The sequence below is a fragment of the Phaenicophaeus curvirostris genome, chromosome 23, assembly GCF_032191515.1.
Source record: "Phaenicophaeus curvirostris isolate KB17595 chromosome 23, BPBGC_Pcur_1.0, whole genome shotgun sequence".
NCBI classification, from domain to species: Eukaryota; Metazoa; Chordata; class Aves; order Cuculiformes; family Cuculidae; genus Phaenicophaeus; species Phaenicophaeus curvirostris.
The window spans coordinates 3,279,193-3,302,609 of record NC_091414.1 but is presented as its reverse complement, the minus strand read 5'-3'; the positions used below and the strand labels follow the sequence as shown (position 1 = coordinate 3,302,609).

Sequence of the window (23,417 nt, the reverse complement as noted above, 5' to 3'; positions counted from 1 at the left end):
GGCCGGCAGCGGCGGGGCAGAGCGGCCCCTGGCGGCGGGAGGAGGGCAGAGCGGCCCCTGGCGGCGGGAGGAGGGCAGAGCGGCCCCTGGCGGCGGGAGGAGGGCAGAGCGGCCCCTGGCGGCGGGAGGAGGGCAGAGCGGCCCCTGGCGGCGGGAGGAGGGCAGAGCGGCCCCTGGCGGCGGGAGGAGGGCAGAGCGGCCCCTGGCGGCGGGAGGAGGGAAGCGCCACGAGGAGGGGGCTGAGGGATGGAGGGAGGGAGGGATGGATGGATGGATGGATGGATGGATGGATAGACGGACGGACGGACGGACGGACGACTGGACCAACCGATGGATGGATGGATGGATGGATGGATGGATGGATGGATGGATGGATGGATGGACGGACGGACAACTGGACCAACCACTGGATGGATGGATGGATGGATGGACGGACGGACGGACACACACACAGACCAACCACTGCATGGATGGATGGATGGAAGGATGGATGGATGGACGGACGGACACACACACAGACCAACCACTGCATGGATGGATGGACGGACAGATGGATAACGCAAGCCAGGACAAGAAGGCAGGTCAAGCCCAGGTGAGGCCATGCAGGACACCTCCCACTGGATCAGGGGCTCCAAGCCCCATCCAACCTGGCCTTGAACACCTCCAGCGACGGGGCAGCCACCCCTGCTCTGGGCAACCTGGGCCAGGGCCTCCCCACCCTCACAGCAAAACATTTCTCCCTAAGATCTCATGTCAGTCTCCCCTCTTGCAGCTGAAAGCCATTCCCCTTGTCCTATCCCTGCACCTCCTGATCCAGAGCCCCTCCTCAGCTTTCCTGGAGCCCCTTTCAGTACATGTATTTGTTGGTCCTAAAACCAATATTGAGTAGTCCAGCTCTCCAAATTTCGCAGTATTGCTCCTTATCATTTACAATCCTAACTTCTCTACTGAAAGAAAATGATTGCAGTGAGTCCGCGTTACCCTGGAAGGCTGCGGGACGCATCGCTGGTGTTTGTGCCTCCAGTGATCTCGCCGACGGTTGTGGGTCAGACAAATATAGTAGAAAAGAAAAATCAATTGTACACATAGAGTGCACATTATTGATGAGGAGGAACGAAAAGGTCTTGATCTTCAGGGAATACACCCACCACTGAATGATTTCTGTGGGGTTGACCCTGAGCTAAGAAAAAATAGATGTTCAACAAGGCCAAGGGCGAGGTCCTACACCTGGGTCGGGGCAATCCCCGGTTTCAGTACAGGGTGGGGGATGATGTGACTGAGAGCAACCCTGAGGAGAAGGGCTTGGGGTGCTGAGTGATGAGAAGCTCGACATGAGCCATCAACGTGCACTCACAGCCCAGAAACCAACCGTGTCCTGAGCTGCATCCAAAGCAGCGTGGGCAGCAGGGTGAGGGAGAGGATTCTGCCCATCTATAACTCTTCAGCATCTTCGCAGGATGGGGTGGAATCCATGGGCCACTTAAATGACACAGAAGTTTCTTCACAAATAACAGGAAAATGTTTGGAAACCTGTTCAAAGTCCTTAATAGAAAGGGCTGCAGACTGAGTGCTTGCCAAAATGATCGAATACTTCCAGTCAAGCTCTCATTTAACTATGAAATCGGACGTGACCTATTGACTGCTCCTCAGTTCTAAAATTAAAAGATAATGATTAGGTCTTTAGAGTTCCCAGCAGAGGAAGGAATTTTATCCCTGGAGGTGTTCAAGACCAGATTGGATGGGGCTTGGAGCTCCTGATCCCATGGGAGGTGTCCCTGCCCATGGCAGGGGTGCAACTCGATGGGCTTTGAGGTCCCTCCCAACCCAAACCAGTCTGTGTTTTTGTGATTCTATGATGAAAAGGGAACTAGTGTCCCTTGTTCTGTTTTTACAGGCTATACAAGCGTCACTATCAAGAAGAATGACTGACATTTTTACTCTTTCTGACACTTTAGGCTGGAGTGATGACGACTTGCTCTTAAAAAGAAATACTGAATTGCACAGATGGGAAAAGTGGTGTCCAAGGATGCTTTAAAGAAGCCACATGCCAAGAAAGATGGCATATAGAGAGTAAAAGAGAGGTGGAAATGTGAGGACAGACACTCTCTATGAAGACAGAGCAAGTTTGGAGGGGTCAGAAGTCCTTCCACTGGGGTTTTCCATCAGAAGAGTGGTACTAAGCCATTTCAGAAGAGCAAACTGTCTGCAGAAATGGACAGGGATGATAATCGGAAGGATTTCCTTTCTTTGATTTCACATAGGCAAGCTGAGGGTTTGCTGGCCCTGAAATGTATAAACTAAAATTTAGTCATGAAAGTTTAGTTCATTCCATTTGTTGAGGGTGAGATCATTCTTAAAACTTGGAAGGTGCTGGAGAAGCAAAAGAGAAGAGAATCTGAAGGAAATCAGAGCTGCAGGTTTTTTTATTCCTAGCCCTTTTTAATGAGATTTTTTTCACCAGGCAGTGTTCAATTACGCTTGGAGCGGTAGCAGACTGAAAAACCAATTGATTTGCTCCTCCCTTCATCCCTAGCAAATATAAATTCAATGTGCATAGCTTGTGCTCCATCACTTGCTCCTGTAGCAAAATAAACTGGTTAGAATGTGAAATTTGCTCACGCAGGCAGAAGATGGCGGGGCTTGAAACTTTGTATTGGACACCGTCGATCCTGAATTTTACACAATTTTGTAAAGAAAGGTATGTTTTATTTTTAATTTGGTGTTTATTTTATATTAATTTACCTGGGTCATGTAGCCAAGGTCACAATGGGTATTCCCAGTGTAATTTTCTTCTGAATGCATTAAGTCCTGCAGCTTTAAAAATGCTTGCTACTTTATTTTTCTCTCCTACATTTTAGTGTTAAGATGGCAGAATAACCATGGGAGACTGGAATTTCCTCGGAGGCATTTTAGAGGAGGTCCACATTCATTCCACTATTATTGGAAAGATTTGGCTAACCATCCTCTTCATATTTCGGATGCTTGTCCTCGGAGTGGCAACTGAGGATGTTTGGAATGATGAACAATCGGAATTTATATGCAATACCGAGCAACCTGGCTGCAGAAACGTGTGCTACGATGAGGCTTTCCCCATCTCTCTCATAAGATACTGGGTGCTGCAAGTGATATTTGTGTCTTCCCCTTCCCTGGTGTACATGGGTCATGCCTTATACAGACTAAGAGCCTTGGAAAAAGAGAGGCAAAAAAAGAAAGCTCAGGTAAGAGTGGAACTCGAAAACACAGAGTTGGAAATGACTGAAAACCGGAAAAGGCTGGAGAGAGAACTCCGGCAATTGGATCAACGAAAGCTGAACAAAGCACCCCTGCGAGGCTCTTTGCTCTGCACTTACGTGATACACATTTTCACAAGGTCTGCAGTGGAAGTCGGGTTTATGATCGGGCAGTATCTTCTTTACGGTTTTCATCTCGATCCCCTTTACAAATGCCGGAGAGATCCGTGTCCGAACACAGTTGACTGCTTTGTATCTAGACCAACAGAGAAGACAGTGTTCATATTATTCATGCAATCCATAGCGACTGTATCGCTGCTTTTAAATATCCTAGAAATTATCCACCTAGGATTCCGGAAAATTAAAATAGGACTCTGCGGGCAGAAGAAAACCAAGGATGACCCTGACAATTTCTATGCAAACAAACCTAAGAAGTACTCCGTGATACCGCACTCCTCTTTGGGAATACCCACCACCCCTCAAAAAACTCTTCCTTCTGCGCTTAGCGGTTATAACTTCTTAATGGAAAAGCAAACGGACGCTGCCATCTACCCGGTTCCAAATGCTCCCCCCTTGTTCCAGCCTGTGCAAAACAACCGTACAGAAAGCAGCAGCAATTACACCCATCGCATCCAGGAAAATAAATCATCCAAGAAGAGGCCAGCTACAAATGTGTTAGACAATCAAGATACTAGCACAAATAATAACGAAGAGTTGCTGGGTGAGCGTGGGACTGCAGCGCACGATGCTCAGAAAGATGCTGAAAGGAAACTTTCCCTTATTGGCACTCAGAACGTGGATATGGCTTCAAGCACATGCTTGAGCTTTGCTGAAATGCCATCTCAAACTTCCCTTCAGCCCTGTCCAACCTGCCCCGTGAGCAGCGTCAGGAGGCAACAGGGCGTCAGCTCATCTTGGAACTGCTCGGCAATGGGCGAGAGTGGAGGAGCTTCAGCAAACTCTCTCTCAAAGAACAGCAGCAGAAGACAAAGCAGTTTCAATGCAAACAAAGCCCAATCTCCTTACATTGCTGACACAAAAAATTCCAGCCAACTGGACTCTCCGGACTCTACAGAGGAGGTGAGCTCAGAATCCAAACACAGCAGGAGCTGCGACAGTCCGAAGCCTTCCTCTCTGTCGAGGCGGCTTTCGCTGTCGAGTAGTGCCAGCAGCAGGCGTGCCCCCACCGATCTACAAATATAGAGGGGATTATGTCGAGCTTCTCACCACCCAGCACCCCAAATCCTTCTCCTCAGGGCTGCTCTTAATCACATCATCCCCCATCCTGGATTGAAACCGGGGATTGCTCTGACCCAGGTGTAGGACCTTGCACTTGATCTTGTTGAACCTCAAAAGGTTCTCACAGCCCCAAGTCCCTCTCGATGGCATCTCGTCCTATTAAAACTCTTCACTCAGAGTTTCTCCAGCAGCTACTCTTCTCACCTCTGTGTGCATCATAAATACAGGCCAGCGTAATTCTGCTTATACTGTAAAACTGGATGTTGTGTAAAGTACTGGGATGTATATAAATGTATAACTTGATTTAGCTGACTTAATACCTGCTGCTGTGGCTTAAATTCTTACTTTTTTTTTGGTGTGTAAGGTTCTGTGGACAATAACTGTACTAATGGCTGTTTTGTATTTTATGCCTCTGTAATAAAAAGCCTGGTATTTGATGCATTCTGCTCCCACTGTCTGAATCAGAGAAAATTAGCATTTAGATGCTCACCTGTGGGATATGACATTTGCACTTCGGTTGGTTGGAGACACCATACCGCTCTCCACAAGGCCTGTTCTCCAGCCCCTTCCCCAGCTCCGTTGCTCTTCTCTGGACTCGCTCCAGAGCCTCAACATCCTTCTTGTGGGGAGGGGCCCAGAACTGACCCCAGGATTCGAGGAGCGGTCTCTCCAGGGCCGAGTCCAGAGGGAGAAGAACCTCCCTGGCCCTGCTGGCCACGCCGTTTCTGATCCAAGCCAAGATGCCATTGGCCTTCTTGGCCACCTGGGCTTGTAACAATCAGCTTGGTCTTCGCTTGAAATGAAAGCGGAGTCCGTGCCTGTTAATACACCACAATCTATTCCTAGCTGGTTCTTCTCCCTCTTATCATTGCACCAGTCCTTGTTCTCTGATTTAATTGGATATAGTCACATTTTTTCCCACTCTTTCTAACTGCAGCTTTGTTGAGCGATGAAGCTGGTGAGGGGGCTGGAGAACAAGAGGAGCGGCTGAGAGAGCTGGGGGTGTTTAGCCTGGAGAAGAGGAGGCTGAGGGGAGACCTCATTGCTCTCTCCAACTCCCTGAGAGGAGGTTGTGGAGAGGAGGGAGCTGGACTCTTCTCCCAAAGGACAGGGGACAGGACGAGAGGGAACGGCCTCTAACACAGCGTGTTAGTAGCTCCCCACACCGCCGCCTCCCCCCTCCGGGGCCTGTTCCCGGGGCGGCGGTGCCGGCGCAGGCGCGGGGCGGAGCGGGGATGGCGCACTACAAGGTATGGCGAGAGGGGCCGGGGGGGTGGCTGTGGCTGCGGGGGGTGTCCCGGCGCCGGGCTCTCACCGGGGCTCCTCCCGCAGGGCGCCGACTCCAAGCGGGAGCAGTTCCGACGCTACCTGGAGCGCTCGGGGGTGCTGGACACGCTCACCAAGGGTAAGGATGAGGCCGCCTAGAGCGGTTCTGTTTCCCCCCTACCCTTCTCGGGCTGTCCCTAGTCTCCCTCCTCCTCCTCCTCCTCTTCCTCCTTTTCCCCCTCCGTCTCCCTCCTCCTCCTCCTCTCCCCCTCCGTCTCCCTCCTGCTCCTCCTCTCCCCCTCCGTCCCCCTCCTCCTCCTCCTCCTTCTTCCCCCTCCGTCTCCCTCCTCCTCCTCCTTCCTCCCCCTTCACCTCGTTTCCCTTCCATCTCCCTCCCCAGGGAGATGCCTGCCCCCCAGTATTCCATTTCCCCCCCTCTGGTCACTCCCTCCCCTCCACTGGGGCAGAACCGGGGTGCTCAGGGTGAGCAGGGGATGCAGCCCAGAGCCTGCTGAGAGCTGGGGTTGTTCAGCCTGGAGAAAAAAAGGGTTTGGGGAGACCTTGGAGCAGTTTCCAGGAGTGAAAGGGGCTCCAGGAAAGCTGAGTAGGGGCTCTTGATCAGGGAGGGCAGGGAGAGGAAGAAGGGGGTGGGTTCTCAGCTGAAAGAGGGGAGATGGAGATCTTAGGAAGAAATGTTTTCCTGTGAGGGTAAGGAAACCAGCGTTGCCCAGAGCAGTGGTGACTGCCACCACTGCTCTGGGCAACCTATTCCAGGGCCTCTGCACTCTCATGGTGAAGAAATTCTTCCTCATGTCTAGTCTAAATCTGCCCCTCTCCAGTTTATCCCCATTCCCCCTCATCCTGTCACCCCAAGCCTTTGTGAACAGCCCCTCTCTAGCTTTCTTGTAGCCTCTTCAGGTACTGGAAGGTCGCTGTAAGGTCTCCTTGGAGCCTTCTCTTCTCCAGGCTGAACAACTCCAACTCTCTCATCCTGTCCTCATACGGGAGGTGCTCCAGCCCTTGAATCATCTTTTCAGCCTCCTCTTGACCCGTTCCAACGGCTCCATATCCTTTTTATGCTGAGGATTCCAGAACTGGACACAACACTCCAGATGAGGTCTCACAAGGGAGGAATAGAGGGGCAGAATCCCCTTTCTCACCCTGCTGCCCACGCTGCTTTGGATGCAGCCCAGGACACGGTTGGTTTCTGGGCTGTAAGCGCACGTTGCCAGCTCATGTTGAGCTTCTCATCAATCAGCACCTGAAATCCTTCTCTGCAGGGCTGCTCTCAATCACATCATCCCCCAGCCTGTACTGAAACCAGGGATTACCCCGACCCAGGTGTGGGTCATTGCACTGGGCCTTGTTGAACCTCATGATCGGTGTCACCTGTGCTGTTGGCAGCCATTTAGGTTTGTACCTGTAGGTATTTGATGGAGCTTTGCTTTTATGCTGAATGTTAGGGAAGTGGTGCTGGTGTCCTGCAGCTCAAAGATGCCACTAAAGCAGTAGTAGTGGTTTATGAAGGGAGGCTCTCAAAATAGTTAGAATTTCAACTTTGCTGATGAAAGCCAATACTAGGGTTGCATGTGGAATAGGTAAAAATTCTCCCAGTGTTTTGTGTTCCGTGCTAGAATAGCTAGAGAGTGTGGTTAGGAGATAACAAAGCTTCTGCCTGGCTGTTAGTGGGTGGGTTGCTCTGTTCCCTCCTGTAGAACAGACCTTGAAAATCTTGTTAAACAGCAAAATGCACCACAAATGTGGCATACAGCTTGTATGCCTTCAGGCTGTTGATGCATCTTTTGAAAGCTTGGAGTTGCATGAACATCTTGCAATTGTTGAATATTTTCCATTTGCAGTGTTGGTAGCCTTATATGAAGAACCAGAGAAACCAAGTAGTGCACTGGAGTATCCTTTTTATCCTTGGGAGTGGTTTGTGGAGGTTTCACACCAACAGCAGCGCTGCTCCTGACTCGTAGCTGAGCTGGAAAGGCTCACTTAGAAGATTTGCATTGAGAACGTGGCTTTTATGGATATGTTTTAGGTAATAATCACATTCTCACAAACTAATAAAGTCTGACAGGATGTAAGAGAGTTGAGCGTACCAGTGTGCCAGCAGTTATGGGGTTAAGTTATAGGTTATTACAGAGTTAGATTCGAGTAGCTTCTCAAGTCAGCTTCTTCACACTTTCCTTTATTTCCTTTCCCCTCTTGTATTAAAATAAAATGTCTTGCTTCTTGTTTTTAAGCATCTCCCTTTTTGGCTATTGCTTTTGATTTTTTTTTTTGGTAACTCTTCTGCATTTAGAAGAGGAAAAGAAGAGGAGAACGTAGTAAAACATGAAAATTTGTGCTATGTGCACTGATGTTTTCTTTCTTGTTTTTTTTTTTTTTTTTTTTAAGTACCATACCTTAAAACTTGAAAAGCTTTCTTATATTTTTAAATTCATCCTGTAGGATAAAAAGAAAGTAGTAATCTTAAGGGGTTTAAAGCAATTTGAGTCACCAAAAAAGCACTAACTTAAGTTCAAATGTTAAAACTAAACTGCATATATGCTATTGAACTGAAGAAATGCTTAACATATAAATATCAGCTTCCTGAAGCATCATCTGGGAGCTTCAGCTCCTGAGAATCCAGAAATAGAGGCACTTCGCTTGGAAGTGGCAGAGATGAAAGAAAAATATGAAGCTGTGCTGGAAGAAAATAAAACCCTGAAAATGAAGGTAAAATATAAGTCTAAATATAAACCAAGACTACATAGTGTTCCTCAGGAGTCCAAATTGCATGACAAGAAGAATGCTTGTAACTAACTTACTTCCAGTAAACTAACTGATAAGTGTTGCATTCTTTCACCTCGTGGCTGAGGAATGTTGATAGAATTCACTGCAGTGAAGACTTTTTTTTTTTTTTTTTTTTTTATGGGATGCTTCTTATATTTTATTGCTTAGAATAGTCTTGCTAAACCTGCTTGACTGTACATTTGTTGGTAATTTGAGTCGAGTCCACATAGGTGGTGTTCCTCTGTTGCATTCATCTGTGAAGATCTGTTCTTTTCCTTACATTTATTGGTCAGAATGTCAGGTATTCAGGGGGAGCAGGGATCACAAAGTCAATATTTAGGCCTTTTGTGGAAAGGAAAATGACTTCAGATTGTGCTGTGGGCAACTTTTGTGGTAGAATCTACCAAACTGACCAATAGCTGCTTTAGTGGTTCTTGTTAGTGGCATGGTGCTTGCTGTAGCTTAGTGTCGCTACAAGAAACATGTGGGTATTTTAATTTTTGTGTGTATTTGTTTATTTTTAACCTACTCTACAATCTGCAGAAGACAGGAAGAATCATAAATGAGGAAACCACATTGGCATATTTCAGAGATTCAGCCCTAATGCTTACTGGTTTTGAAGCTTGAGCTTATCTTTACTTAAATTAAACACCTTCATATGGTTCTTTGGGAATAACTTGAAAAGGGAATATCATACTTCAGGGCCCCATGCTCCAAAAAGCAGAATGAAAGCCAGATTGATTGCAGGAAATGTTAGCTTGGGCACTGTTGCTCTGAGAATGATTTCACTGAAACATGATTAAATGAAACAGTCAAAGCTTATACAGTGCTAATCGGTATCAGCTGCTCTCTGAGAGGAAAAGTACTTAATGAGACCTAGAACAAGAGATAGAAAAAGTAAGGGCAAGACCTGTATGCTTGAAAGGGCATTAAAAAGTCCTGGTGTTTATGGGTATGCAATGGTACAATATGATAAATTTATATTTTGAGTGAAGGTTCTTTTGTTACCTGACTAAAATGGACTTGCACGAATATCAATGCGGGATTAAAATGCACAAAGTAAATGGAATACTTCCAGACTAAGCATTTTGCTACATTTCTTCATGTAGAGGGTGTTTCTGAAATATTGCGGCTAACTCAATTCTTCTCTTTAAATCCACAGCTGGCTCAGTATGAACAACCTCAAGAGGAGAAGCGTGGGGAATAACAGTACTTTCTCCTTAAATGCCTTGACTTAATAAAGGGCTTCCTGAGAAATGCAGTCCTTTTTCTGTGTGTGTGTGTGTGTAAACTCTGCGCATCTACTTTGTTACCTCCATCATCATAAAGAAAGAAAAATTACAGTATCATGAGCGTGCAGCTGTTTTTGTGCAGCAGCAGCCGATGAGCTTAAAGCAACTCCTTGCTTTCTGTGTTTAAGACAAGGTGATAGTTACGGTTGACTTGTAGATAACTGTGCTTGTCACCTCTAAGTGAATTTGGCCTTGTGGCCAATGGTCCTGTGAGAAGCTGCTGATCTCTCTTGGTTTTCTTTTAACTGGACATGACCCAGATGGCCCAGTTGTGAACTAAAGCAAGACCTCGAGGTGCATTCCAAGTTGGCACTTGGCACTGAGGTCAGGCTTGCAGTGAAGCTGGTAGCGTAACTGCCTGCTCAGAGAAGCATGAAAGGAGAGAACACTGTTACATCAAGGAGTGGACATGGCACAATAGTGGAGATGCAGCATCTGCTGGTGGGCAGGGACACCTCCCACTGGATCAGGGGCTCCAAGCCCCATCCAGCCTGGCCTTGAACTCCTCCAGGGATGGGGCAGCCACAACTTCCCTGATCAACCTGGGCCAGGGCCTCCCCACCCTCGCAGCAAAACATTTCTCCCTAAGATCTCCCCTAAATCTCCCACAGCTCTCCCACAGTTGCTGACAGCTCCTGTATGGATGTGGCTCTTCCATGGACGTGGCTCCCATGGGTGCTGATGGCTCCTCTATGGATGTGGCTCTTGCATGGGTGCTAATGACTTTTCTGTGGATGTGGCCGTCGTGGACACGGCTCTCCCATGGATGCTAATGGCACCTCTGTGGACACAGCTCCTCCGTGAACACTGACACCTCCTCTATGGAAGCTCTTCCATGGATGCTGAAGGCTCCTCTATGGATGTTGACACACACATGGATGCTTTCCCATGGATGCTGATGGCTCCTCTGTGGATCTAGCTCCTCCAGGGAGTGGTTCCCTCATGGCCACAGCTCCTCCAAGGGCACTGACACTTCCTCTATGGATCTGGCTCCTCCATGGAGTGGCTCCCTCATGGACATGGCTCTCCCCTGGGCCCTGACAGCTCCTCTGTGGATCTGGCTCCTCCAGGAGCGTCTCTCTCATGGCCGCAGCTCCTCCAAGGGCCCTGACAGCTCCTCTATGGGTCTGGCTCCTCCAGGAGCATCTCCCTCATGGACACGGCTCTCCCATGGGCACTGAGGCTCCCCTATGGATCTGGCTCCTCCATGGAGTGTCTCTCTCATGGCCACAGCTCCTCCACGGGCCCTGACAGCTCCTCTATGGGTCTGGCTCCTCCATGGAGTGTCTCTCTCACGGAGACAGCTCCTCCAAGGGCCCTGACAGCTCCTCTATGGGTCTGGCTCCTCCACGGAGTGTCACTCTCATGGCCACAGCTCCTCCAAGGGCACTGACAGCTCCTCTATGGGTCTGGCTCCTCCGGGAGCGTCTCTCTCATGGCTGCAGCTCCTGCAAGGGCCCTGACAGCTCCTCTATGGGTCTGGCTCCTCCAGGAGCATCTCCCTCATGGACACGGCTCTCCCATGGGCACTGAGGCTCCCCTATGGATCTGGCTCCTCCATGGAGTGTCTCTCTCATGGCCACAGCTCCTCCAAGGGCCCTGACAGCTCCTCTATGGGTCTGGCTCCTCCATGGAGTGTCTCTCTCACGGACACAGCTCCTCCATGGGCCCTGACAGCTCCTCTATTGGTCTGGCTCCTCCATGAAGTGTCTCTCTCACGGACACAGCTCCTCCATGGGCCCTGACAGCTCCTCTATGGGTCTGGCTCCTCCATGGAGTGTCTCTCTCACGGACACAGCTCCTCCAAGGGCCCTGACAGCTCCTCTATGGGTCTGGCTCCTCCATGGCGTGTCTCTCCCATGGCCACAGCTCCTCTATGGGTCTGGCTCCTCCAGGAGCGTCTCCCTCACGGACACGTGATCCCTGACTCCTCCCCCATGGCTCTGCCTCCCCCCTTTCGCGCCTCCTCGAGTTCCTCCCCCCCGGTCACGTGCCGCGCGCGGTCATGTGACCCGCGTCTGCTGACCGGTCCCACCCTGCCCTTTCCCCCCCCGCCCCATTCCCTCAGCCTCGGCCAATGGGCGCGCGCAGCGCCTCCCGCCAGCCAATCGGGAGCGAGCGGCTCCGGGATTCAGCCAATGGCGTGCGCGGGCCCCTCGCCGCCAGCCAATCGGGGCGGCGGGGCGGGGCGGGGCGCGCGGGCGGCCATGGCGCTGCAGTTCGGCGCGGCGGGCGCGGCCGAGGAGCCGGCGCTGGTCGGGGGCAGCTTCGGCGCCTCCGACTCCTTCCCCAAGGACTTCGGCTACGGGGAGGAGGAAGAGGAGGCGGAGCTGGAAGGCGGCCCGGGGCCCGGCGGGCCCGGCGGAGGCGCGGGGGGGCCCGGCGGCGGCGCGGGCGGGGCGGACTCCAAGCCGCGGATCCTGCTGATGGGGCTGCGGCGCAGCGGCAAGTCCTCCATCCAGAAGGTGCGGGCTCCTCCCCCGGCCCGGCGCCTTCTCAGCTCCTTCTCCGGGCCCCGGTTCCTTCCCTCCCCTGTGTCCCTTTCCCTCCCCTGTGTCCCTTTCCCTTCCCTGTGTCCCTTTCCCTTCCCTATGTCCCCTTCCCTTTCCCTTCCCTATGTCCCCTTCCCTTTCCCTTCCCTATGTTCCTTTCCTTTCCCTTCCCTGTGTTCCTTTCCCTTCCCTGTGTTCCTTTCCCTTCCCTGTGTTCCTTTCCCTTCCCTGTGTTCCTTTCCCTTCCCTGTGTTCCTTTCCCTTCCCTGTGTTCCTTTCCCTTCCCTGTGTTCCTTTCCCTTCCCTGTGTTCCTTTCCCTTCCCTATGTCCCCTTCTTTTCCCTTCCCTATGTCCCCTTCTTTTCCCTTCCCTATGTCCCCTTCCCTTCCCTATGTCCCCTTCCATTCTTTTCCCTTCCCTATGTCCCCTTCCATTCTTTTCCCTTCCCTATGTCCCCTTCCCCACGTCTCCAGCCCCCTTCTTCCCTCATCCCTGAGTCCCTTCCCTATATCCCAGCACCCGGCTCCTTGTCCCCCTGGCTCTTTCCTTTTCCTCAGCACCTTCCCTCTCTCACAGTGCCCTGCTCCTTCCCTTGCTCCTTCCCTGTCCCCCGGCACCCAGTTCCTTCTCCTCGGCTTCTTCCTTGTCCCCAGCACCCTGGTTTCTTCTCCCTGATTCCTTCCCTGTCCCCCAGTGCCTGGCTCTTTCCCCGCCGCCTGCTCCTTTCTTACCTCAACGCCTGGTTCCTTCCCTTCCCTTGTCCCCCCAGCTCCTTCCTTGTCTCCCAGTGCCTCGGCTCCTTCCCTTGTCCCCCCACAGCTCCTGCCTTGTCTCCAGCGCTCAGCTTCTTGTCCCCAGCTCCTTCCCTGTCTCTCAGCATCCCGCTCTTTCCTTGTCCCCAGCCTCTTAACTGCCTTATTCCAGTGTTGTTCAGCTCTGCGGTGCAGGTGAGGTGGAAGCAAGGGGAGCTCCTGCCTAAAAACTTCCCGGACCGGGCTCCAGAGAGTTGCCCTGGAGAGGGAAGCTGCGTAGCGCAGGTTATAGCCTTCCTCTTCACTTTCACGCTTCAGAAACAAGCAGCGAAGATGCTGGTGTCAAGTTTGCCACGAGGGGTTTCCTTAGGGATGTGAAAGTCCCGTGGGCAGTGCAGGTGTTTGGTGTGGTTAACCAGCTGGAGGAAGACGCGGCTGCTCTTCTGCCTCCGGAGCCTTTGAGAGAAACTTCTGCTTTTGCATGAAAAACCTTTCTGTGTTCTGCAGAAAGGCACGCTCTGCTTTGCTTTAGAAGCAAAGATAAAGCAGCTGTCTGTTGCCTCCACTTTTTTTTTGTGCTAGACCAAGCAAATGAGAGTCATTGGCCAAGGAGGAAATAACGTGGTTTTGGTGCTGTAGGTTTCTTGTTAGCTTTGTGAAGCCGCTCGTGGTTCTTAAAAATTAGACAAAACTGACTGCTTTCCTTTGCTGTGGAGTTCAGAAGTGCAGCGCTAAGAATGATCTATCTTCCTCCGTGCAACTTTTGTATTTGCTGTCCCTGTTATGAAGTTTGTTGGTGCTGTTTTTATCAGAAGGTGTTGCAAGAGCAATGTGATGGTTCTCGAGCTCTGGACTTCAGGATCTCAAACTTTGTTCCAATTCAAGCTTGGCATTGTTCAGTGATTTCTGTCAGGGCTTTGTGCAGAGAAGCCTTGTTGGACCTTGCAGCATAGGAGTTATTCCTGTTTGTAGACAAAGTATCAAATAAAAAAGGGAAACTATCCTGGGTTTGTTACTCTTTCCACCACATTCATTTCCTGGATTAGATACCCTTGCAGGTGTTGTTACAGTGTACCCTGTAAGGTGTCTTGTGTCTTGGTCAGGAGCTGTTGTGGAAGTCACCCTATGTATGGGATTATTGTTTGCTGGCCTGGGAAAGTTTTATTGATATAAATCAGGCCAATGTTTCAGGTGGAAGTGAAATTCTGAGTGTGGTTGTTCTCTGGTTTGTGAAAAACCAACCACATGCGCACACACATGGTTCCCTGGGGAGTCTGTTCAGAGCTTAAGGCAGTGGGAATGAACAGGTCAGACAAATCCAGCTCACTGATGCAAGAAAGGGTAACTGCTTGAGAACTGAGACAGAAACTGCAAGTTTAAGAAAAAACAGCCAACAAACGCAAAGGAAAGGGCAGTCCAAAAGCGTGGAGAGGGTTCAGAAATCATAGAATCATAGAATGGTTTGAGTTGGAAGGGTCCTTCAAGATCATCCAGTTCCAACCCCCCTGCCTTTCCCCCCGATACTCAATACTGCATCAGAGCACAGCTTAACTGCTGCAACTCAGAAATAACACCAAGTGCTGCTATGGAGAAGTTGTAGGAAAAGTTAGGTACATAAGGGAATGAAAAACCAATCCTGAAAACTCAGGGGCTGAGGCAAGTCAGATGTGAATGGGAATTTCAGAGGAATACATAGAAGTCTGAATGAATGCTCAGGCTGACAGCAAAAAATTCTTCAAATATGGTAAAAGCAGGAAGCCTGCCAGGAAGCTGATGAGGCCATTGGGTGTTGAAGGTGCATAAGGAACACTCGGGAATGGTAAAGGGCATCCCGAGAAAACTTGGCAGGTTCGTAGGATTTTACTAGCTTTGACCGCTCTGCCTGTCACAGTCGCTTGGCATCAGCAGTACCCGTGTGCTTCCCATCGGCTGCTTCTGCAGCCTTTTGATCTGCTTTGTTGAAGATGTTTAAAGCAAGTAAGAGTGAAGGTGGGTGCTAGGAGATAGAAATGGAATTTGATCAAAACTGTGTCCTGGCTCCCCTCTTAATGTGAAAAACAGATGGAGAACATCAGTCTGATATAAGGCATTGCTTTGGGAAGGAGGGAGAAGGGGAGTTATGGCATTGTTTGCCAGAGACTCATCTGCTTTAAACTGGATTCACTCATTCTCTCCTGCTCCCTGTGGGAAACGCCAAGTTCCAAAGAAAGAACATTGATTTCAGAATGCTTTATAACTGTGCTGCAAGCTCGGAGGAATTCCTAGTTCTTGAAACGCGCCACAGAACAGCTCTTACTTTTCCATACCCACGTCCTGCTCTTTAAAACTTCATTTAGATCCTGGCTTCCTCAAACGTTTGACTTGAGGAACTGATTTTTTTTCCTTTGGTCTTAAAAATCTCAGCTGACATCTACTGTGAACCTCCCCAAGCAATCCATTAACTGCTCTGGGTGTGGAGTTGTTTGTCTAACAGCAATTGTTGCACCAGGTCTCTTTAATGACAGATGTTACAGAACTTTTACCCATCGCCTTTAATATGCTAAAATTGAGACTTTATTTGTGTTCTTTTAACAGGTGGTGTTTCACAAGATGTCTCCCAATGAGACTCTGTTCTTAGAAAGCACCAACAAGATCTACAAAGATGATATTTCCAACAGCTCGTTTGTGAATTTCCAAATATGGGATTTTCCTGGACAGATGGACTTTTTTGATCCAACGTTTGATTACGAGATGATCTTCAGAGGAACAGGGGCTCTCATATATGTTATTGATGCCCAGGTAAATACAAATCCCTCTGAATCACAAGGAAGTTTTCTTTTTGCTTTGTGTGCAAGAGGAATGGTCGAGAAGCTGATTATTTATATCTTTAGAATAGTTCGTAAAGCATCTGTTCTGTATGAAAGGATGCATTGGCAATCTAACCTTTGGTGTGTGGTTTTTAGTTTGGTGAAGTGACTGGCATGTACGCTTCCAGTAGAGAGAGGGAAGGAGGGAGTGCTCCAAACGTACCTGTTCCACAGTAATAGTGGGAACCTGCTGTGCCAGATGGTTTGAATGATTCCTTCCCTCTGCTGTTGGCTATGGAGTTTGTTTAGTAATGGCAACTTGCTCACCACAGTTTCAAGTACCATTGGGTGTCTGGTAGCTTCTAATAAACATTGAGATTGCACTGAGGGAGATTATCTGGTTATTAGGACCAGTTTGGAGGTCGCTGCCACCTTTTGCTGGAGTTGAAGTGAAAGGTGCCTATTTCTCCGAAGCGCAGGCTCCAAGCTGAGCCTTGTGTAGCTAATGCAACATAATCTACGTGACGGAACCTAAGCTGCTTGGATTTCCGACACTCAGACCTTTCCTCTTCTCCCATACTTCCATTTAGTTACAAAAGTGAAGTTCTTGCACTGAAATATTTTGTCCTTGTGCAGAGCGGAAAAGTTATGGAGGTAAAGCCTTGTCATTCATTCCTGCCAAAACTGATTTACAGGATGACTACATGGAAGCGCTAACAAGACTCCACATTACAGTTTCGAAAGCCTACAAGGTCAACCCAGAAATGAACTTTGAAGTTTTTATTCATAAAGTTGATGGTTTATCGGATGACCATAAAATAGAAACGCAGAGAGATATTCACCAGAGGGCTAACGACGACCTTACGGATGCTGGGCTTGAGAAACTGCACCTTAGGTGAGTTAATGATTCTGGCACGTGTGATTCTACTGTTGCTGACGTGCACACAGACTGATGGCTTTGAGAAGCAGTGGTGGAGAGACCAGAGTAAGGCCTTGTTTCTTAATATTGCCCAAACTCTTGGTATAAAATACACCCTGAGTTTATGGCCAGGCCTCAGACACTAGGCTGATTCAGATAATTCAGGTTGCTGGATCAGATTCCAATCAACTGATTGATTCATAAATTGCTGATAATTCAAGGTTCTTCTGCATCCATTTTGTTCGGCACAATGGGTTGAATTTGTACTTGTGGCCTGGAGGGACAGGGGAGAGGAAGCTGCCTGCATTCTGGTTCTGGCTAGTGCTGACATTTCAGCCTGATTTGGTTTGAAGTCTTAGTCCTAAATTGATATTTGGCTCATTTTTAAGTTGTCTTCTACCAACACCTTTTAAACCAATTATCTTTTCTCTGTTTTTACTGCTATTCTGATTCTCATAGCACCTATAAGCATTGCCAGTGTTAGCGTGAACAAAGTGGAAAGCTAGGAACAGGACTTGAAGAAATCTAGTCAAGTATTTAGTGCCTTTGTGATGAGCGTTCTGTAGGCTGTGTTGTGAAAGCACATTCCAATTCTTCTCTCTCTTCTCCCATGTCCTGAGGATGCAAAGTCTGTTCCATGCTTACTCCATTCACTCAAAAATTAGGTTCTTGTTGTGGTGGCCGGGTGTGTTTGTGATAAAGGCATCCCAACAAAATCATCAGCCCTGAATGTTAGAAAACGTAGCTTTAACGTTTCTGTTGCAATTGTGAAACAGTCCTGAATCTTTGTTCTTTTTTCTTCCTTTTCCCTTCCTCCTTACATCAGCTTTTATTTGACCAGTATCTATGACCATTCAATATTTGAAGCCTTCAGTAAAGTGGTACAGAAGCTCATTCCGCAACTGCCAACGCTGGAAAATCTACTAAATATCTTTATATCAGTAAGTGTTAATCTAACTGTTGATATGTAAGTTTTCTGCCAGCGCAATACGCTGATCAGTCCGTTACGGCACTCGGTGGTCTAACGCAGCTGTACTGGCAAGAGACCTTTTTTTCATAATATGAACTTGGCCTTGAACTAAACTCTATTTCATGTGGTCTGTGAGACTTTTGCCCTTATTCTTGTAGTGTTTGTGTTTCTTAGAGGGTTTGTGACACAGAAATTGGCTGTTGTGTAGTTTAAATCAAGTGAAATCTCACCTTAGAGACAAGGCTGAAGTAGCTGGTCTTACTTAAGTTGTGGCTGAGAACATGGCCCTGATGCCAGAAGGATTGTCTGGATGTCCTCAGGATACTGACTTGGGTATTCAGACCAGCTTGGAAGATGCAATAAGGAATGATTCTAGTGCAAAAATAGAAATTAAGCTGGTAAATAATAAAATTCTGAGTTTCTAGCCTTATTTTTGTCAGCTAGAAGGTGATGTTGAGATGTACTGTGGCAGCAAGAGTATTGTATTGATAAACTGTATGCTCTAAATCTTGATTCTTTCTCAAGCCTCTAAATTATGTTTACATTCTTAATAGTAGGAAATGGTTTAAAAATGTGTGAATTCTACTTGACATTTTAAACATGGAGTTATTTTAGAAATTCATCCTAATTCTTTTTCTTCCTGCAGAATTCAGGCATTGAAAAAGCTTTTCTCTTTGATGTAGTCAGCAAAATCTACATCGCAACAGACAGTTCCCCTGTAGACATGCAGTCCTACGAACTGTGCTGTGACATGATCGATGTAGTGATAGATGTTTCCTGTATATATGGGTAAGTGATGAATACTCCAAGGAAGAAAAGTAAAATAGGACAAATTGAGAAGTAAGATGCTATTGATGGGGCTGTTGAGCACAGTGGTTCTGCAGGTGATGAGAATAAAGCCAAATGGATTGAGCTTTTGTACTCATTTTGTTTCCTTCTGCTCGTGGCTGTAGACAGCCATTTGACATCTGTAAAGCCAAGTGTTTCGTGTGAAATGCAAACACCACTGTGCCTCATCTGGCTTGCAGGGTGCAGATGTGTTAATAACCCCAAATAACGGGGGTTGACGGCGTGCTGTGTCAGTGTAATTCACAGTCACCGTGCTTTGAGCCTGGCTGCTACCTGAACAGAAAAGCTTCTAGAGTCGTGGAATGGTTTGGGTTGGAAGGGACCTTGAAGATCATCCAGTTCCAACCCCTCTGCCACGGGCAGGGACTGCAAGGTCCACTCTGCTCTTGTCAGCCTTCTCTTAGAGATGCACATAGTGCCTGTTTGTCACAATTTACAGCTGATTTATACTTCACAGCGGGTTTATGATGTTGCTATGAAGAAGCAGTAACACCTTAGAACTGCAGTTGTATTCTGGGAAGCGCAGTCTGATCCTGAGGGGTCAACCCAGGGTGGTGTTTGGTTTGGGGCTGTCAGGAGCAAGTGCTGAGAAGTAACCTGCAATGCATCTTTTGCTTCTAAAGTAATTTAACGAACAGTATTAACTTGCAGATGGAAAGCAGCATCCTAATCTTTCCTTGGAAAGAGGGCTGGTTTAGCTAGAGACCAAAAAGCGTCCTGCTCCCTGTAACCCACACCTGCCCCGGCCTCGCTGAGGAACCCTTTGCGTTAATTCACTGGAATCTCCAAAGCAATCACTTGGTGCCTTACTGTGGCACCGCAAACTCAGCGAGACAGCGAGGGACAGCGATGCTTTGGTTATAGCAGGTAGACTCTGCTGTAGGTGCTGTACCACCTCGAGGGAGAACGTCAGCTGAAAACAGCATCAACCCAGCAGCCACAGCTCTTGGTCTGGTAGCAAAAGAATGGGATCTGATAGGTTGCTCCTAACTGGTCGTCTGAGGTAGTCAATATCTAGTGAAGGTCTCTGCTCTGCTCAGGTCTGGCTTTCCTGAGAAGCTTAGGGTGTGATGACCTTACTTAGGAGAGCACCAAGACCTGCCTTGCAGGTTCCTCGCTTGCTCACTGTTCAGTGTGAGTCATTCTCACTGCATTTAACAGGGGTTTGCCTTGAAGTTCCATGTTGATGCCTAGATTATGTCTGGGGTTAAAACTCCTTCTTTCTTAGGTTAAAGGAAGATGGCACGGGAAGTGCGTACGATAAGGAGTCAATGGCGATTATCAAGCTCAATAACACAACGGTCCTGTACTTAAAGGAAGTAACAAAGTTTTTGGCATTAGTTTGCATTCTTAGAGAAGAGAGTTTTGAGCGCAAAGGTAAGGACCTCCCCCCATCAAACAGCTTTTACCTAATGTTTTTTATCAATTATAAAGCAATAATGTGATTTTATGAGTAACCTTGATTGTTGTGTAACTGAATTTGTTTATTTTTTTCTGGGAGGAATTTTCCTTTCCTAGGGACTAATATAAAGAGGTCTTGTTTTTATTCTCATACATCATAGAATCACAGAATGGTTTGGGTTGGAAGGGACCTCAAAGCCCATCCAGTTCCACCCCTGCCATGGTCAGGGACACCTCCCAGTGGATCAGGTTGCTCCAAGCCCCATCCAACCTGCTGTAATCGCTGTCCTCCTGCTAAATTGACTCGTGTAGCCCACGTGGCCTCTGTTGCTACATCTGCTATGGTGGAATCAGTAGAACAGAGTCATATTTGTTATGTTGTCCTCAGCAGGTGCTGCGTTGTGCATAGCTGTATTCTCTGTACTGGGTTGCACTGATGTTTTGTTAACGTACAACTAAAGAAAGCAACAGTGCTCAGCTCGTACAGCATGTGGTAGAAACTTGAAGAAAGGGTTTAATATGTTGCAGGTCCAGCCAGCTCTGTAGTTGCCTGAACCTGTAGGAGATGATGGTACAAATGGTCTCGCATGTTCCTGGATAGAAATGACAGCATAGGTCCTAATTTCCAAGTATTTCACAGTGACAGAGCTTACCTTGGCTTCTTTTTAAAAAGAAAAACTTTACATCAGTAAAACTTTGTTAAACCTTCTGAATCCAAATTAATACTAAAATAAGTAGGAAAAAGCTGTTGGCTAAATGAAACATGTTGTGTTTATTGTGAAGCTCTGTTGATTACATCCACGTGCCGAGCTGAGTCCAGTTTTTCCTCTTCCTCCCCTTCTCGGCAGGTCTCATAGACTACAATTTTCATTGCTTCCGCAAAGCCATTCATGAAGTCTTTGAAGTAGGCGTCGCCTCCCACAGAATCTGCAACCATCAATCCAGCACCTCAAATATGAAAGCAGTGACTCACAATGGCACGCCTAGGAACGCCGTCTAAAGCGAAACGAAGGACGTTGGATAGACTTGTCAGCTCTTCACTCCGGAGTTTTGTGGAACAAGAGGAGAGTAGGTCTGAAAGCCTGAATACGTTTCACAGGAGAAGGGTGGCGCTAACGGTGGAACAGCAGCTCGTAACTCATGGCGGGAAACCGAAACTACTGTAACGACACTTTGAGGCCAGTGGGGTTAGACATGCCGGTTTGAAGCCAGCTTTAATCGCAAACGCAGTGGTTTTTCAGTTTGGAGTCCTATTTTAACAGCCTGCCTCTGACTGATTGCCCGGTCACAACTTACAAATGATTGAGTTGAGTTTTGCGTGAAACACTGAATGGTCACTTGCTCAACTGTGTTTTTTTCATCAATCTGTAGAATATCAGAATCTCCACGTTTGCTTACGTTTTTTCTTTTGTCATGCAAAACCAAAAAAAAGGTGGTGTTATTATTTTGGCTTGTGAACCTCAGGCTTTTTGTTTGGTGGGGCTGGTCTCACAAATCATTCCATTACGTAATTCCTGCTGTTGCGGTGTGCTCAGAGTACTCCCATGAATTCTGTCCTTGTTGCGTGGATGCGAGGTAGAGCTCTGTTCTAGAGATTCCGTGTTTGTTTGGAGAGCTGACCTGGAGCTTCGTTTTAAGAGATCGTGATACTTTGCTTTCAGACCACGCTCCTTGGTGTGCCCCCTCGGATGGAAGGGAAGTGGTAAAACCAGAAATAATAAAAAAAAAACCCTGCTCTTTTTGGCAAAACAACCGCATGGCTCGCTAAAGTGAAATGTCTGCCACCTCTTGGAACAAAGCAACCACTTTCAGCTATTCCCAGCCGAAAGAAAGACTTTGGTGGTGGATTTCACTCTGCCCTCCTGACTGAGAATTGAGACAATTCCTAGGGGAATGTCCGAGGGCATTAACCTTGCACGGCAATTAAATATCAGTGTGCCACAACCTGCTAATGATACTGGCTGTTGAAAGTGCGTTGATTCTGGCAAACACCTTGTTTGTTGCCATGCAATCTGAATAGAATGGGGCGATTTCTGATTTTGCGAATGCTGGCTTTCATCCTAGGGGAAGTATATCTGAATTATTTTAATCTAATTTATTGGTATTATTGCTGCAGATGTCACACTGTCCATCAGCCTTGCTATGCAGTAAGCTCAGCTCCTGGCCGGTAAAGATCTCGCCTCTTTCTACCTGTCCCTGTGTGTGTGTAGGTTTTGCGAAGCCACTGGACCAACCGATGATACAAGTGCCACTATCGAATTTTTTCTGCAGGAAGATCCGTGACTGTAAGCGATCTCCACAACCGCTCTATTTATGTGGTCAGAAATAACCACGGGATTGCTTCTGGGCTTATAGAATGGATTTTCATTCAATTATGTACAAATGAATATACATGCGTTAACATTAGGGTGTATGCACATACTGTGTAAATGTTTTTCCTTTTGTTTTAAAGATGTATGATACTAAAAACATAAAGGATCTGCTCCAAAAGTCACCACAGGCAGCAGGGGACTTAGGAATTCAAGTGCTCTAGTTCACTTCTCTCACTAGCAGCTGTAATTCTGAGCTCCTTTTTGGTAATGGAACTGCAGGGTGTTTTTAAGGTGCTGTGGGCTTGTAAGATGGAGTTTGTAGCTTGCAAGCTCTGTTGTGGTGTTCTGGTACTCACGGTGAGAGGAGAAGCGATTGGCAAGATCATAGGAAGGAAGAAATCATTCCCATTCGTGCAACGAGTTTTCCATGTTCTGAGTACGTGTGTACGTTCCTCTCTGTCTTCACTTTACATGATTTTGTGCTAATAAAATGAAAAAAGGTCAAACTGTAACGCTGTTGTTTCTGTTGGAGGGTCTATGAAGGCCCATGTAGTGCAGCAAATCTTAAAAAGCTGTGTTATCCTCACAGTATTTCTTTTAAACGTTATACACTGCTGTAAGGGAAGGGTTTGGGTTGGCAGGGACCTTAAACCCCATCAAGTTCCACACTCTGCTATGAGGCAGAGTGTGGAACCTCTGATGGGGTTTAGGTCCCTGCCAACCCAACCCTGCCCCTTACAGCAGTGCTCATAACGTTAAAGAAATACTGTGCCAGGATACACAGCTTTTAAGATTTGCTAGCCTACATGGGCTTATAGACCTCAACAGAAACAACAGCGCATTACAGTTTGCCATTTTACCTGAGATTTTACAACATAGCACAAAATCTTATAGACGTACGTTCACGGCCAGTGTGAATCAACCCAGACCAAATCCATGAAGGCTTTTTGTAGCCTGTTATAGAGAAAACAGGTTCTGGGCTGGCGCAACCTCCTGAAGACTGGTTTGCTGCTTTCTCTCTTGGACTGATAGTGAGAATGAGGTGGTTGCTGATGTTCTTTGGATTCCTGAAGTCATTGAATGCTACTGGGTATTTCACTTTTACTAATTAGGCTTGCTAATTAGGT

General features: G+C 47.8%; 3 protein-coding genes across 5 annotated transcripts; all 3 read left to right on the top strand.

The window, feature by feature from the left end:
* Positions 1–2,454: 2,454 nt before the first annotated feature.
* GJA9 (gap junction protein alpha 9) lies at positions 2,455–4,436 on the top strand. The gene is made up of 2 exons (XM_069875365.1): positions 2,455–2,698; positions 2,859–4,436. Exon 2 carries the CDS (start codon positions 2,880–2,882, stop codon positions 4,431–4,433), a length of 1,554 nt encoding a protein of 517 aa, XP_069731466.1. The 5' UTR covers positions 2,455–2,698; positions 2,859–2,879; the 3' UTR covers positions 4,434–4,436.
* Positions 4,437–5,630: 1,194 nt separating this feature from the next.
* Positions 5,631–9,777, top strand: MYCBP (MYC binding protein). 3 transcript variants are annotated; one of them, XM_069875405.1, is made up of 5 exons: positions 5,631–5,719; positions 5,802–5,874; positions 7,595–7,643; positions 8,330–8,459; positions 9,679–9,777. In XM_069875405.1, the coding sequence occupies exons 1-5, from the start codon at positions 5,705–5,707 to the stop codon at positions 9,721–9,723; spliced, it is 312 nt and encodes a 103-aa protein (XP_069731506.1). In that variant the 5' UTR covers positions 5,631–5,704; the 3' UTR covers positions 9,724–9,777. The 3 variants fall into 3 exon arrangements, with proteins under 3 accessions (XP_069731506.1, XP_069731507.1, XP_069731508.1); XM_069875406.1 differs by lacking the exon at positions 5,631–5,719 and adding an exon at positions 7,016–7,147; XM_069875407.1 differs by lacking the exons at positions 5,631–5,719; positions 5,802–5,874 and adding exons at positions 6,623–6,934; positions 7,016–7,147.
* Positions 9,778–12,006: 2,229 nt separating this feature from the next.
* On the top strand, positions 12,007–22,796 carry RRAGC (Ras related GTP binding C). Its single transcript, XM_069875380.1, has 7 exons — positions 12,007–12,273; positions 15,628–15,831; positions 16,535–16,734; positions 17,585–17,699; positions 18,375–18,517; positions 19,806–19,954; positions 20,827–22,796. The coding sequence occupies exons 1-7, from the start codon at positions 12,016–12,018 to the stop codon at positions 20,976–20,978; spliced, it is 1,221 nt and encodes a 406-aa protein (XP_069731481.1). The 5' UTR covers positions 12,007–12,015; the 3' UTR covers positions 20,979–22,796.
* The last annotated feature ends 621 nt before the right edge of the window (positions 22,797–23,417 follow it).

Excerpts from the sequence above, each read along its gene's own strand:
- GJA9 (XM_069875365.1), top strand. The coding sequence starts at position 2,880 with ATGGGAGACTGGAATTTCCTCGGAGGCATTTTAGAGGAGGTCCACATT.
- MYCBP (XM_069875405.1), top strand. Across the intron at positions 7,644-8,329 it reads AAACCAAGTAGTGCACTGGA|CTTCCTGAAGCATCATCTGG; the intron begins GTATCCTTTTTA and ends TATAAATATCAG. Across the intron at positions 8,460-9,678 it reads ATAAAACCCTGAAAATGAAG|CTGGCTCAGTATGAACAACC; the intron begins GTAAAATATAAG and ends TTAAATCCACAG.
- RRAGC (XM_069875380.1), top strand. The coding sequence starts at position 12,016 with ATGGCGCTGCAGTTCGGCGCGGCGGGCGCGGCCGAGGAGCCGGCGCTG. Across the intron at positions 12,274-15,627 it reads GCAAGTCCTCCATCCAGAAG|GTGGTGTTTCACAAGATGTC; the intron begins GTGCGGGCTCCT and ends TTCTTTTAACAG. Across the intron at positions 17,700-18,374 it reads TACTAAATATCTTTATATCA|AATTCAGGCATTGAAAAAGC; the intron begins GTAAGTGTTAAT and ends TTCTTCCTGCAG.